Source organism: Patagioenas fasciata, chromosome 22 (genome assembly GCF_037038585.1).
Source record: "Patagioenas fasciata isolate bPatFas1 chromosome 22, bPatFas1.hap1, whole genome shotgun sequence".
Lineage (NCBI taxonomy): Eukaryota > Metazoa > Chordata > Aves > Columbiformes > Columbidae > Patagioenas > Patagioenas fasciata.
In genome coordinates, this window is record NC_092541.1 from 656,893 (window position 1) to 669,206 (window position 12,314).

Below are 12,314 nucleotides of genomic sequence, written 5' to 3' on the forward strand. Positions count from 1 at the left end.
CGTCGTTCATTTCAAAGGCTAAGTGCGTTATGACGTTATCTTTTAATTTGATTGAATTCTTCTTCAGAAATGTTGGGGCACAGATCTGAAGTGTCTGGTCAGGGGATGATGCTGGTTCTACGTTAGGCTGGCAGGCATCTGTTTCCATCCCTGATGGAGTTTGGTACCTCCGTGGACAGCCTCACCATCGCGGCATCCTCCGTGTTCAGCTCCTCGCTCCTTTTTCTTATTCTTTGGTCAGAGGATCGTTGAGCTTGACACCCGCTTGCTGCCGCTTCTTTCCTTTCCTCACGTACAACGTGTGTTTTTCATTTTGCACAAACCACACGCTTCATTTAAACACAACAAAACATTCCTCAGGTGTTAAAAACGCCCTTTGACGGGGAACGCGTGGAACAGCATCGCACTCTGAGTTTTCAGGGTGAAAATACAGGCAATGAGCCAAAAAACAACCCCGCACAACCCCAAAGGAATTCAGCCAGCAGGACCCTGCCCACCCTGCGTCAGCTGGCCGGGGGGAATGGGGAGGAGGCGAAGGAGCAATCAGCCCATCCGCGGCACAACAGCCGCTCTGACTGTGGGGTCCTGTGGCTGTCCCAGCGTTACCAAACCCACTGACCTGAAGGGAATGGGAAATCGTTGTGATCGGCCCTGATTGCAGCCGAGTCGTGGCAGTCGGGTGCGGTGGTTGCTATGGAAGCGATTGACTTGTCTCCCGCCTCTCTTGGGAGGTCAGCGCTGGTTCCTTCTGCTGTGTGGGGGGGTGGAAACAGCTTCGGAATGAATTCCTGCATCAGCTGTCCAAAGTTAACCCTTCAGAGTAAAGCAAACCGACCCGCGCCGTCATCTGAAATTCTGCTTCCGCCAGGGTGTTTTTAGACTTCGGGAAGCGTCTCTCTGGTTGGGATTAGCCAGAAACCGCTTGCATTAGGTGGAGTTGGGTTTGCTGCAAACTGCAAGTGTCTGGATTTACAGTTCAGTGTTTATTGAAGCTTTTTGCCCAAGGGGAGGCGCTTGGGAGAAGAACTGAAGATAACAGGAATTCCACGTGATTCCACTGCTAAGTCATTCCAGATCACGTCGTGTTCCTGAAGTTCCCTGATGTGATCTGTTAACGAGCAGCGTCCCCTTACACCCTACGTTTGAGTTCCATCCATCGGCCGGGGGCAGCGGGGAAGGAGAGAGGAGGCTTCAGATGATCCAAATTCTGCTGCTGTGGAAAACTGCCCGACTTGGAAATGTTTCTGTTGCTGCCAAGACGCATCGCCCAGATGGGCCCTGGAGCGCGGTTCACATCAGATCCCGAGCAGCAGAATTTCCCGCAGTTCAGCCCCTTTGGCTGCTTGTCCATGTCACCAGCAAACTTGCTGACAGTCACTCTATTCCCTCGTCCAAATCATTGATGAATATATTGAATAATAGCGGCCCCAGCACTGCCCCCTGAGGCACTGCACTGGGTCCAGGCCTCAACTGGACTCTGCCCATTGACCACGACCCTCTGGCTTCTTCCCTTCAGCCAGTTCACACTCCACCTCACTGCCCGCCCATCCAGACCGCACTCCTCAGTTCAGCTGGGAGGATGCTGTGCACACTGTGTCCAATGCCTCACTCAAGCCAAGGGAGATCACGTCCACCGCTCTGCCATCATCCATCCATCTTGGGATGGCCTCATAAAGTCAATAAGGTTGGTCAAGCACGACTTCCCCTTGGTGAGGCCAAGCTGACTGCCCCTAATGCCCCTCTTCTCCCTGATCTGCCTTGAGATGGCACCAAGGAGAAGCCGTTCCATCAGTTTCCCAGGGGTGGAGGTGATGCTGACCGGTCTGGAGTTCCCGGGTCCTCCTTCCTGCCCTTTGGGAAGCCTGCAGTGCCATTTGCTTTCCTCCAGCCCTCAGGCACCTCTCCCGTTCCCCAAGAATTGGCAAAGATGATGGAGAGCGGTCCAGCAATGCCCTCAGCCAGCTCCCTCAGCACCCGCGGGCGCATCCCGTCCGACCCATGGATTTATGGGTGTCCAGATCGCCTCACTGCTCCCTAACCCAGTCCTCATTGACCCTGGCAAACCCCTGCACTGTCCTGCCCTCCTCTGCGGCCTAATGGATCCGTAAAACAAAATTACCCATTAGGGATGGGACACAGACACGGGTAATAATGAAATATGAGTCACCGTATCATTCACCAGACTCACTGGACTGGGGACAGATAACTTAGAATTTCAGTCTAAAGCAAATTCAGTTCTGGCTTAGATAACAGGACGTTGATTTATCTCTAAGCTAACGAAATTTGCAGAGGTACAAAGCATCCTGTCTCAGACCAAGAAATCATTCATCTGGAGAAGCTGGAATGGAATGTTTTTTGCCCTGCAGGTAACAGGTAACAAATCTGTCTCCGTGCTTGCCTTCTGCTTAACTTCTTTTGGACTATTTATTATGCTGGGTCATCAAAGGCATCTGCTGCCGGAGCCGTCCTGCCGGGTTCTGCAGCCGTTTCCCCCGCTCCAGGCTCTGGATTTATTGCTGGCAGAAGAGGTGAAATGTGCCTTTGGGACTCGGTGCCGTGCGCTGGGCCGCTGGAGACACTGCTGTGTCTCAGTGTCTTCATGACGGAGCTCCGCTCTGCGCTTGCATCTTACAGTTATGAATTGGAGCCCAAACCACGTCACTGTCTCCAGAGCTTTATTTCTTTGGGAGAAAAGACCCTTTGATAACTCCACTTTGGGAAGATGCTACCCATCCAATTAGATTCTGGAAATCATTTCAGCTGTTGTTCTTCGGGTGGTAATTCTTCAACCTTCCACCTCAGTCCTGGAGCTATTGATTTCTGTAGGGGTTCTTTAGGCTCAGTTTAGTGTGAGGTTCGTCTTTGCCTTTGGAGCCCGTTTGTCCTGGCAGTGCGCGCTAGCGCTGGTCGCTCCCGTTGTTCTGACCTAAAACAGCGTCAGAAATCCCGGTGCGGCCTGGGCGGGTCAGCTCTCCTTCCCACCAGGTGCGGCCGTGGGACTCCTCTCTTCTCGTCTCCGTGGGTTTTATCGATGTCATTAGAAATAAGCAGCTCCCTGAGCGTTTGTGCTCTGCGGGCTGATCTGCGATGAGAGTCCTGGGACTGGTGCGAACATCCACTCGATCTCCAGATTTAGGAGCAGTTCCTAATGCTGAACCAAATGCCTAATGTAGAATTATTAAGGGAGCCATATCGTAGATATAGGTATCTAGGATCAATTCTGAAAGTCTGCTTTTAAAAAAATAGCCTTGGAAATAAGTGTCTGTAGAGTTTTCATGTTACTAAAGGTATTTGCTTCGAATCTGACTCCTGGAGCCAGTAGGTGCCCCCAGATGGAGTGTGGCTGCTCAGCAGCTCCGAAAATGGAGCCGTCCATCTACATTTGTCTCTATCTTAAATCTGTCCTGTTCACATCAGCGTTGCCTACAGCAGCACAAGAGGGATGCGGTAGCTCAGACAGCTCCTGTTACCATACCGTGTGATCCGTTTCCTCGCGGGCAGTGCCGGGTGAGGAGGCTCCAGGCGCCCATCTCCGGGGCCCATGGTGCTCGCGGGTGCAGACGCGGTTGTGTGTGAGGTGCTTCGGGGTTTTTAGTCTGCAGTAGTACAGGTGAGACACCAAGAAACGGCTCTGGGCTTCCGTGAGATGTGCATCAGGAGTTTCAGTGGGAGTTTCTGGAAGCAGCTGCTCTTTACCTATCCCAAATTTAGTGATTCGTGGCTTTCGGTTACAGTGATCAGAAAACAATATTGAGAGGACCGGGTTTTGGCTGTGGCTTCGGGCTGAGTGCTGGAGCACCCCGAGCCAGCACAGCGCTGGGAAATGGAGCTCGGCTCTTCTCCAGATTGTACATTATCAGATGAATAATTAACTCTAGTCTAATTTCAAATCCTAATTAGTCTCCGACAACTGCATGAAACACAGTGTTGCTTCAGCGTAACGCGGAAAGAACTTGACCTTCAGGCTTTAACAGCCCTGCTGAGCAGGGAAGGACTTGACTTTCAGAACCCCTCGCACCTTTGTGGTGCTGAGTCGAAAACCTCCACGAATCTTTGTTATAAAATGAAGAAGATGGGGCAGCACCGGCACACACGCGTGGCCTTTTCCAGGGCGCGCCGCTAGCGGGAAGCTCGTCGCTGCTGTTCTTCCCGCAGGTGGTGGAACAAGTAGAGAACAATTTGTCTGGACGGTTGGTTTCGACCTGTTCTATGGAGTCGATGGGGAGCTGGCGGGTGGACGTCGCGTTGTGTCCTGGCCTGCACTGTGACTCCACGGGCACGTTTGGTGTCTGGAGGGCAGCACTTCTATCCTGTTTCCCTGAAAATAAGACTTACCCGAAAATAAGCCCTAGCATGATTTTTCAGGATTTTTGAGAGTGCTCGAGACATAAGCCATACTCCAAAAATAAGCCCTAGTTACATTTCATTTAAAAAGTCAATTTAAATAGTGTCCAGGGAGCTATACGTGTAAAGAAGTAAACATCTTTTGGAGCAAAACTTGCATAAGACACTGTCTTATATTTGGGGAAACGGGCTGCATCGCCGTGAGCGCGGCAGCGGCAGCAGGTGACGGTGGAAGATGCTCCTGGGTCTCGTGTCCCGTTCTCTGCCGTTAAACCGCTCGGCAGTGCGGGTCGGCTGCTCCGCGTCTCCTGGTGCTGTGGGCGGGTGGCCCTCGGCTCCTCTGCAAATACAGCAGCTCCAAGGTGGTTTCTGTGTGAGAGAACAGAGCTCCTGCATCTGCCTTGTCCTGGAAGTGCTGGGCTGGCTGTCGCGGGTTCTGCCGGTGCGGCTGTGTTTGCGTCCATGGGAAGTGCAGAGGCCGTAACAAGCAATGAGAAGAGAAATGACAGCCGGTGGTGGTGTGTGTGGTTGTTGTAACTCTTCTGTATCTTCTCTTTATAATCACAGCCCTCATTAAGTGCAGTGTCATAACTGTAAATCTTAGCAGCCGTTTTCAACACCACTTTTGCTTTCCTTCCATGTCCCCATCACACCGAAGCTTTAAGCACTGGCTCTTCATTAGTTATTGACTCAAGCAATGCTTAACTGAGGTGTCTTTCTTGAAATCAAACACAGTAATATACCACAGTCAGGAGGGGCAGTCGAGGGCATCTCCCCTCTTTGGGATTGCATGATGAGTTAGAAGAACTGTGCTGATAACACACACCAGGATCTGGACAATATGATTTAGTATTCTAATTTTTTTAAACTTCTTAAAAATTCATTACATTCATGACTGCTTTTATGACCCACATTGACAGCTGGAGCGATGCACAACTTCACATGAATGACCAAGCAACGTTAAACTAGGATAACACAAGCTGAAAAGCAGGACATGGCAGCAGTGTTCTCTTGGTAGAAATCGCTGAGCAGTGGCCAAGGTGAACAGCTCCTGTCTGAATTTGTTTTCTTTTGGTCCTGTGCAGGTGACGCTGAGCAGGAGCTGGGGCCCCCGCCCTCCGTCGATGAGGCAGCGAATACACTCATGACTCGCCTGGGCTTCCTCCTGGGAGAGAAAGTCACGGAGGTTCAGCCAGGGCCGCAGTTCAGCATGGAGGTGCAGGACGAGAACCAGGTACGGCCCCAAACCTCCTACGGCCACCACCGCGCGGGTTATCGCCCACACACCGCGGGGATTCTATGGAATAGAGCAAGGGCAAGTGCAGAGTCTTGAATCTGGGCAGGAACAACCCCAGGGTCCAGTATAAGTTGGGGAATGACCTATTAGAGAGCAGTGTAGGGAAAGGGAGCTGGGGGTCCTGGAGACAGCAGGGTGACCATGAGCCAGCACTGGGCCCTTGTGGCCAGGAAGCCAATGGGACCTGGGGTGGGTTAGAAGGGGGTGGTCAGTAGGTCAGAGAGGTTCTCCTGCCCCTCTGCTCTGCCCTGGGGAGACCACACCTGGAATATTGTGTCCAGTTGTGGCCCCTCAGTTCCAGAAGGACAGGGAACTGCTGCAGAGAGTCCAGCGCAGCCACCAAGATGCTGGAGGGAGTGGAGCATCTCCCGTGTGAGGAAAGGCTGAGGGAGCTGGGGCTCTGGAGCTGGAGAAGAGGAGACTGAGGGGGGACTCATTCCTGGGGATCAATATGGAAAGGGGCAGTGTCAGGAGGATGGAGCCAGGCTCTTCTGGGTGACAACCAGTGACAGGACAAGGGGCAATGGGTGCAAACTGGAACACAGGAGGTTCCGCTGGAAGATGAGAAGCAACTTGTTGGCATGAGGGTGTCAGAGCCTGGCCCAGGCTGCCCAGGGAGGCTGTGGAGTCTCCTTCTCTGCAGACATTCAAACCCGCCTGGACCCCTTCCTGTGGAACCTCAGCTGGGTGCTCCTGCTCCGGGGGGATTGCACTGGATGAGCTTTCCAGGGCCCTTCAACCCCTGACACTCTGGGGTTCTGTGTTAGAGAGCAGTTATTTGCTTGTTATACGGCAGCCGATTGTCTCATAACAGCGAGATGATTGTTATGAGGTAGAAGGTTGTATCTCCTCGTTAAGCAGTGAATCATCGTCAGAGCGCAGCGGGACGTGGTTCGGGGATCAGCTGCCGCCCCGTGAAACAGCTCCTGTTGGTTTTGCGTTGCTGTGGGTGTTGTCGGGAGTGGGCAGCCTTTCTAATCGGATTATAGTGACCCAAATAATCTGCTTGATGGCTTTGTCCATGCGATATTTCCAAAGTGCGATGTTACATAAGGGCTCAGGGTCTCTGCAGGAGGGAGAGGTGAGTACTAATAGCCTGATTTTACACACAGTCACAGTTGTAGCTCGTGTTTGTTGAACAAGGTGATTTCACGCCCGAGAACAGAGGCGGAAAGCAGCTCATACAACCTCGATTGTGCTGGGGTTTGTCACATCCCCTCCGGCTGGCTGAGGGGCCAACGAGCACAAAGCTCAGGGACATGATGTAGATTTTCTGGAAACTGCCTGAATTTCTTCCTCCTGCCCTCAAAGCGGACAATACACCCGCTTCCCAAATGAAACTGGGAGACACCTGGTTTGGTTTGGTTTTGCTGGACAGATGGACAACCCAGGAGAGCAGGAAACGCACAATCCCACCTGGAATTCTCTCTCCTTTTAACGGAGCCATCGTGTGACTTGGCATGAGCCACCCAGCATTCAGCACCGTGCTAATTCAGAGGAGTCACCCAGCATTCAGCACCGTGCTAGTTCAGAGGAGTCACCCAGCATTCAGCACCGTGCTAGTTCAGAGGAGTCACCCAGCATTCAACACAGTGATGATTCAGAGGAGCTGACCTGAGGTCCCAAATTCCTTAAACACAGAGCAGCTCTGCGGGGGGCCAGGCCGAGAGAAGCTCGGGGGAGACCTTGGTGTGTCCTTTCTGCACTTCAAAGAGAGCTGGGACAGAGCTTTGGGCAGGGCCTGTTGGAACAGCACGAGCACCGAGCCAAAGGGCTTCCACCTTCCACATGGCCTGAAGTAGAGAGCCAAGATTGAGCTTTTAGAAAGTTTTTGCCTTTAACACATTCATTAAGCTTTTAAAGCTTTCGTTCAAGTTTTTAGCCGAGTTGCGGTGGATTTGAAATGTACTTCAGTATATACATTGTGCTAGAAAATGTGCTTTTCACAGACACCTGTCTGAACTGAGTGCTTCAAAGCCAAGCAGAGCTTCCTGCTATAAATGGTTCCTTTTGTTGTTGCCTTTTGACAAAAATTAAAATGCCATCTTTTCTCCAAAGCAAAAGATGTCTTTGGAGAATAAATAAAAGAAAAATCTAAAGAGAAACAGCGGAGAGTTGTCCTCTAAAATAGATGGATATCTTGGGCCCTGTGCTAATTTCTGCATGAGGAAGTTTTCCGCGGCCTTTGAATGCTGTTCACGCGCTCGCGAAGATGAAGAGAGGCCGGTGCCTCAATTACCGAGTTAATTTTTGTCTCTTTGTGAGCATCCCCTGCTGCCAGCGCCTGCCCGAGCTGCGGAGCCACCCTGCGTGTCCCCTCATCCTGCCCGGAGCCTCCGCCCGGGCCGTGGTGCCCAGCCTGCTCCGGCTGGGTCTGGAGAACCAGGGGGCTCTGGGCAGCGACCCGGCCGCTCCGGTTGGGAAGAACTTCCTGCTTCTACCTAACAGAAAATCTGGAGAAGAGCACGGTCATCAGGACCTGGACAGGCTGGAGAGCTGGGCAGGGAAAACTGTGATGAAATAGAACAAGGGCAAGTGTAGAGTCTTGAATCTGGGCAGGAACAACCCCAGGGTCCAGTGTAAGTTGGGGAATGAGCTATTAGAGAGCAGTGTAGGGGAAAGGGAGCTGGGGGTCCTGGGGACAGCAGGGTGAGCATGAGCCAGCACTGGGCCCTTGTGGCCAGGAAGCCAACGGTACCTGGGGTGGGTTAAAGGGGGGTCAGTAGGTCAGCGGGGTTCTCCTGTGGCTCCCCAGGCCCCAGCAGACACTGCAGGCTGGCCCTGGCCCTGGGTGCCGTTTGGGCGTCTCTTGCCCAGGCCGAACGCACCTTTCCCATCAGCTTCTCCTCCTCCAGCCATCAGACGCTTTGGTGGCCCCACTGTGACTTTTGTCACCCCCCGTCCATCCACCACCGGCTGTCTCGGGCAGGAGCTGAGCACAAATCCTGCCCGGCTCTCCTTCCCAAACTGAATTTCTTCAGCTCCCCTACTTAAAGTAGTTTTAAAAATCATCCAGTAACACACTTATGCGATTTGCAAGGATTAATTCTTCTGTTAATCATTGATTAATTAAAACCTGATTGAGACTTTGACTGCTAGTTTGCAGTTGAATTTAGAAATGAGAACAGTTTTCTTGGGTTTTATGTGTCAATTTCCACGGCCCGGGCAAAGAAAGCGTTCATTGTATGGGAAGCCGGGACTCGGGCGCTGGTGGTGGTTCCAGCCTGCTCGGCCGCCTCGGGCGGGAAGGGGATGGGTTGCGGTGCAGCCGATGCTGGGGCTGACGCGGAGCTGGGAGTGCGGTGTTTCCCCTGGAGCTGCCCCCTCTGCAGTGGGCCCGCTGCCTTTCACTCAGCCTCCTTGTTGTGAGTGTGTCAAAGGACACATTCTCTAATCCACATTGCTGTGGAACTGCGTGTTCTATGTGCTGTCTCCTTAATGATGCTTTCTGTAGCGAAGAACAAATCCTTTTTCTCCTCGGTTTGGGAAACCAGCGTTGAACTGTAGCGGCTGCCGGCGGAGCACAAAGGACAATGCGGCTGTGACAGAGCAGCTTCACCTTCCAGAGCTTACCGAGAATGTGACACATGGAACAGCGGCCGTGACAACGCACAGCGGTCTGTCCCTGGGAAGTTACAGTTACAGCTTGCACAGGGGAACATTTTTCTGTATTAATACAAAACCAAAACACGTCCATCAATGCCGGGTGATGTGCCGTGGTGTTAGGAATTCCCCGTTGCACGTAGCTTGTTCTTAAGGAGCCGCATTGACAACGCTGCAAATAAAGAACTTACAAGAAGATCGCTTTTGGCATTTGACGAAACAGCGGTGTTAGCGGCTGGAGGGAGGATGCGTGTGCTGTTTGCTGCTGAATTTTAACTCTGGAATTAATTTAAGATATGGTATGGAAGCAAAGGTGTGGGGTGCAGGGGGTGCTCCCGTTTGCTCCAGCGCCGGGATGGTTACGCTCTGAGTCAGGATTTCACAAACCCCCTGGGGTTACCTTGGACAAATTAGATCTCTGCCCAGTAGCTACACATGGGATCTGCCTTCTCATTTAGAACCCAGTGAGTCTTCACGTGTTCTACTTACAGAACTCTGTCCCGAGCATCTGTTTTCAGCTTCAAGAAGAAAAAGAATCCGATGTCAAACGTGTTGTAATCGGCTGGGAAAGCACATCTGGCTGGGGAAGGGCTGTCTTGTGTCTAGATAAGGATTTAGAGCTTCCTCTTTGCGAGGGTGGAAAACCACTGTTGTTTTCCTTGAACGGAGGAAACGTTGACAGCACCAGATAGAAAACTGCAGCCCGCAGAGGTTCCTGAGCAGACAGACCCAGAGGCCTTGGGAGGGTTTCGGGATCCGATGCCTTTGCCGTAGGTGAGATCGCTCAGCACCCTGGAGATCTCTGCTCCAACAGAGGCACAGAGTTCACATCACTGCATCCAAATCTCTGCTTTTTTGTGCTTTTTGGAAAATTTTCAGTTTAATATTAAACTGATTTGAATTAATAAGTAAGTATGGAATCAGGCTTTCAGTAATACCACTTTATTTATATTTTCCGCTTCCTACTTAACGCAGAAGCTGGAATCGGTAAGGAACGGGGCAGCAGACACCCCGGTACCTCTGTGTTATCCGCAGGGTGGCACGGCCGCTTCTGCCTTGGACACCGAGGGGCTTCTCATGTCCCACCCAAAGCGACCCCCGGGCTCCAGAAGCGCGTTTCCCGGGGCGAGCGCCGTGGGCGAGCGCTGTGGGCGAGCGCTGTGGGTGGTGTTTTGCAGGGCTCGGCCGTGACGCAGCGCATCAGCCCCTGCTCCACGCTGACCAGCAGCACGGCCTCGCCGCCCGCCAGCAGCCCCTGCTCCACGCTCCCGCCCGCCGCCGCCGGCGTCACCGCCAAGGATGGCACCTACGGCGCCGTCACCAGCCCCACCTCCACGCTGGAGAGCAGGGACAGCGGCATCATCGGTGAGCTCCTCCTTCCTCCTCTTCCTCCTCTTCCTCCTCTTCCTCCTCTTCCTCCTCCTCCTGCTCCTTCCTTCTCCTCTCTTGTCATCAAATGCGTTGGTTTAACGAACCTTATTTTAGATCGTATACGTGCGTTTGCTAATTAGCGGGATGGTTTTGCGTTATTCACGGTAATAGTGCAGTGATCATAGTGAGTTGGACCCCTCTGTAGAATCATAGGATCGTTTGGGTTGGAAAAGACCAATCTAAAAGATCTTTTAGATTGGATATTAGGAAAAAATTCCGCCCGGAAAGGGCAGTGGGGCATTGAACAGGCTGCCCGGGGCGGTGCTGGAGTCACCAGCCCTGGAGGGCTGGACAGACGGACATGAGGTTCTCAGGACATGGGGCAGTGCCAGGGGTGGGGAACGGGTGGACTCCATGAGCGTGAGAGGCTCTTCCAACTGAAATGACTTCTTCTCCTTCTCCTCTTCCTTCTTTCTTCTCCTTCTTCTCTTTCTCCTCCTTCTTTTCTCTTCTCCTCTCTCTTCATCCTTGAGTCCAACCACCAACCCAACACAGCCACGTCCCTAAAGAACCATCTTCCATTTGCCACAGGTAAAACGGTGTTCTGAGCAGCTTCATGTGATCCCTCAAAAGAGTAACTCTTGGAGATTTGTCAGAACTACTCATGTACTTTAATTCTATTTTTATGTGTAGAAAAAGTAAACATTTCCCTCGGTGTTTGAATTTTCCTGAGTCATGGTCCCTCCCGCTGCTCCCTAATAAGTGATTTGAATTACTAGCTCGTTAGCTCCAAGACGGTATTTTTAGAACAGGCAGCTCCCATGTATTTGTTGTTCATCTTGCCAGAACTGATGGATGGGGGGGATCTCTGGATCCCCCGTCGTCCTGCGCTGCAGTGCTCGTCACCCCAGAACTGATGGATGGGGGGGATCTCTGGATCCCCCGTCGTCCTGCGCTGCAGTGCTCGTCACCCCAGAACTGATGGATGGGGGGGATCTCTGGATCCCCCGTCGTCCTGCGCTGCAGTGCTCGTCACCCCCAGAACTGATGGATGGGGGGGATCTCTGGATCCCCCGTCGTCCTGCGCTGCAGTGCTCGTCACCCCAGAACTGATGGATTGGGGGGATCTCTGGATCCCCCGTCGTCCTGCGCTGCCGTGCTCGTCACCCCAGAACTGATGGATGGGGGGGATCTCTGGATCCCCCGTCGTCCTGCACTGCAGTGCTCGTCACCCCAGAACTGATGGATGGGGGGGATCTCTGGATCCCCCGTCGTCCTGCGCTGCAGTGCTCGTCACCCCCAGAACTGATGGATGGGGGGGATCTCTGGATCCCCCGTCGTCCTGCGCTGCAGTGCTCGTCACCCCAGAACTGATGGATGGGGGGGATCTCTGGATCCCCCGTCGTCCTGCGCTGCAGTGCTCGTCACCCCCAGAACTGATGGATGGGGGGGATCTCTGGATCCCCCGTCGTCCTGCGCTGCAGTGCTCGTCACCCCAGAACTGATGGATGGGGCTGATCTCTGGATCCCCCGTCGTCCTGCGCTGCAGTGCTCGTCACCCCAGAACTGATGGATGGGGGGGATCTCTGGATCCCCCGTCGTCCTGCGCTGCAGTGCTCGTCACCCCAGAACTGATGGATGGGGGGGATCTCTGGATCCCCCGTCGTCCTGCGCTGCAGTGCTCGTCACCCCCAGCTCC

At 53.1% G+C, this 12,314-nt stretch overlaps 1 protein-coding gene across 7 annotated transcripts in view; it reads left to right on the plus strand.

Annotated features, from left to right (window-relative positions):
• Nucleotides 1-12,314, plus strand: part of TANC2 (tetratricopeptide repeat, ankyrin repeat and coiled-coil containing 2) — a 117,590-nt gene that overhangs the window by 51,696 nt on the left and 53,580 nt on the right. For all 7 annotated transcript variants that reach the window (XM_065856314.2, XM_065856315.2, XM_071798216.1 and 4 more), the window contains 2 exons: nucleotides 5,430-5,578; nucleotides 10,423-10,609. In XM_065856314.2, the coding sequence (XP_065712386.1) occupies nucleotides 5,430-5,578; nucleotides 10,423-10,609 (336 nt within the window). The remainder of the gene's footprint in view (nucleotides 1-5,429; nucleotides 5,579-10,422; nucleotides 10,610-12,314) is intronic.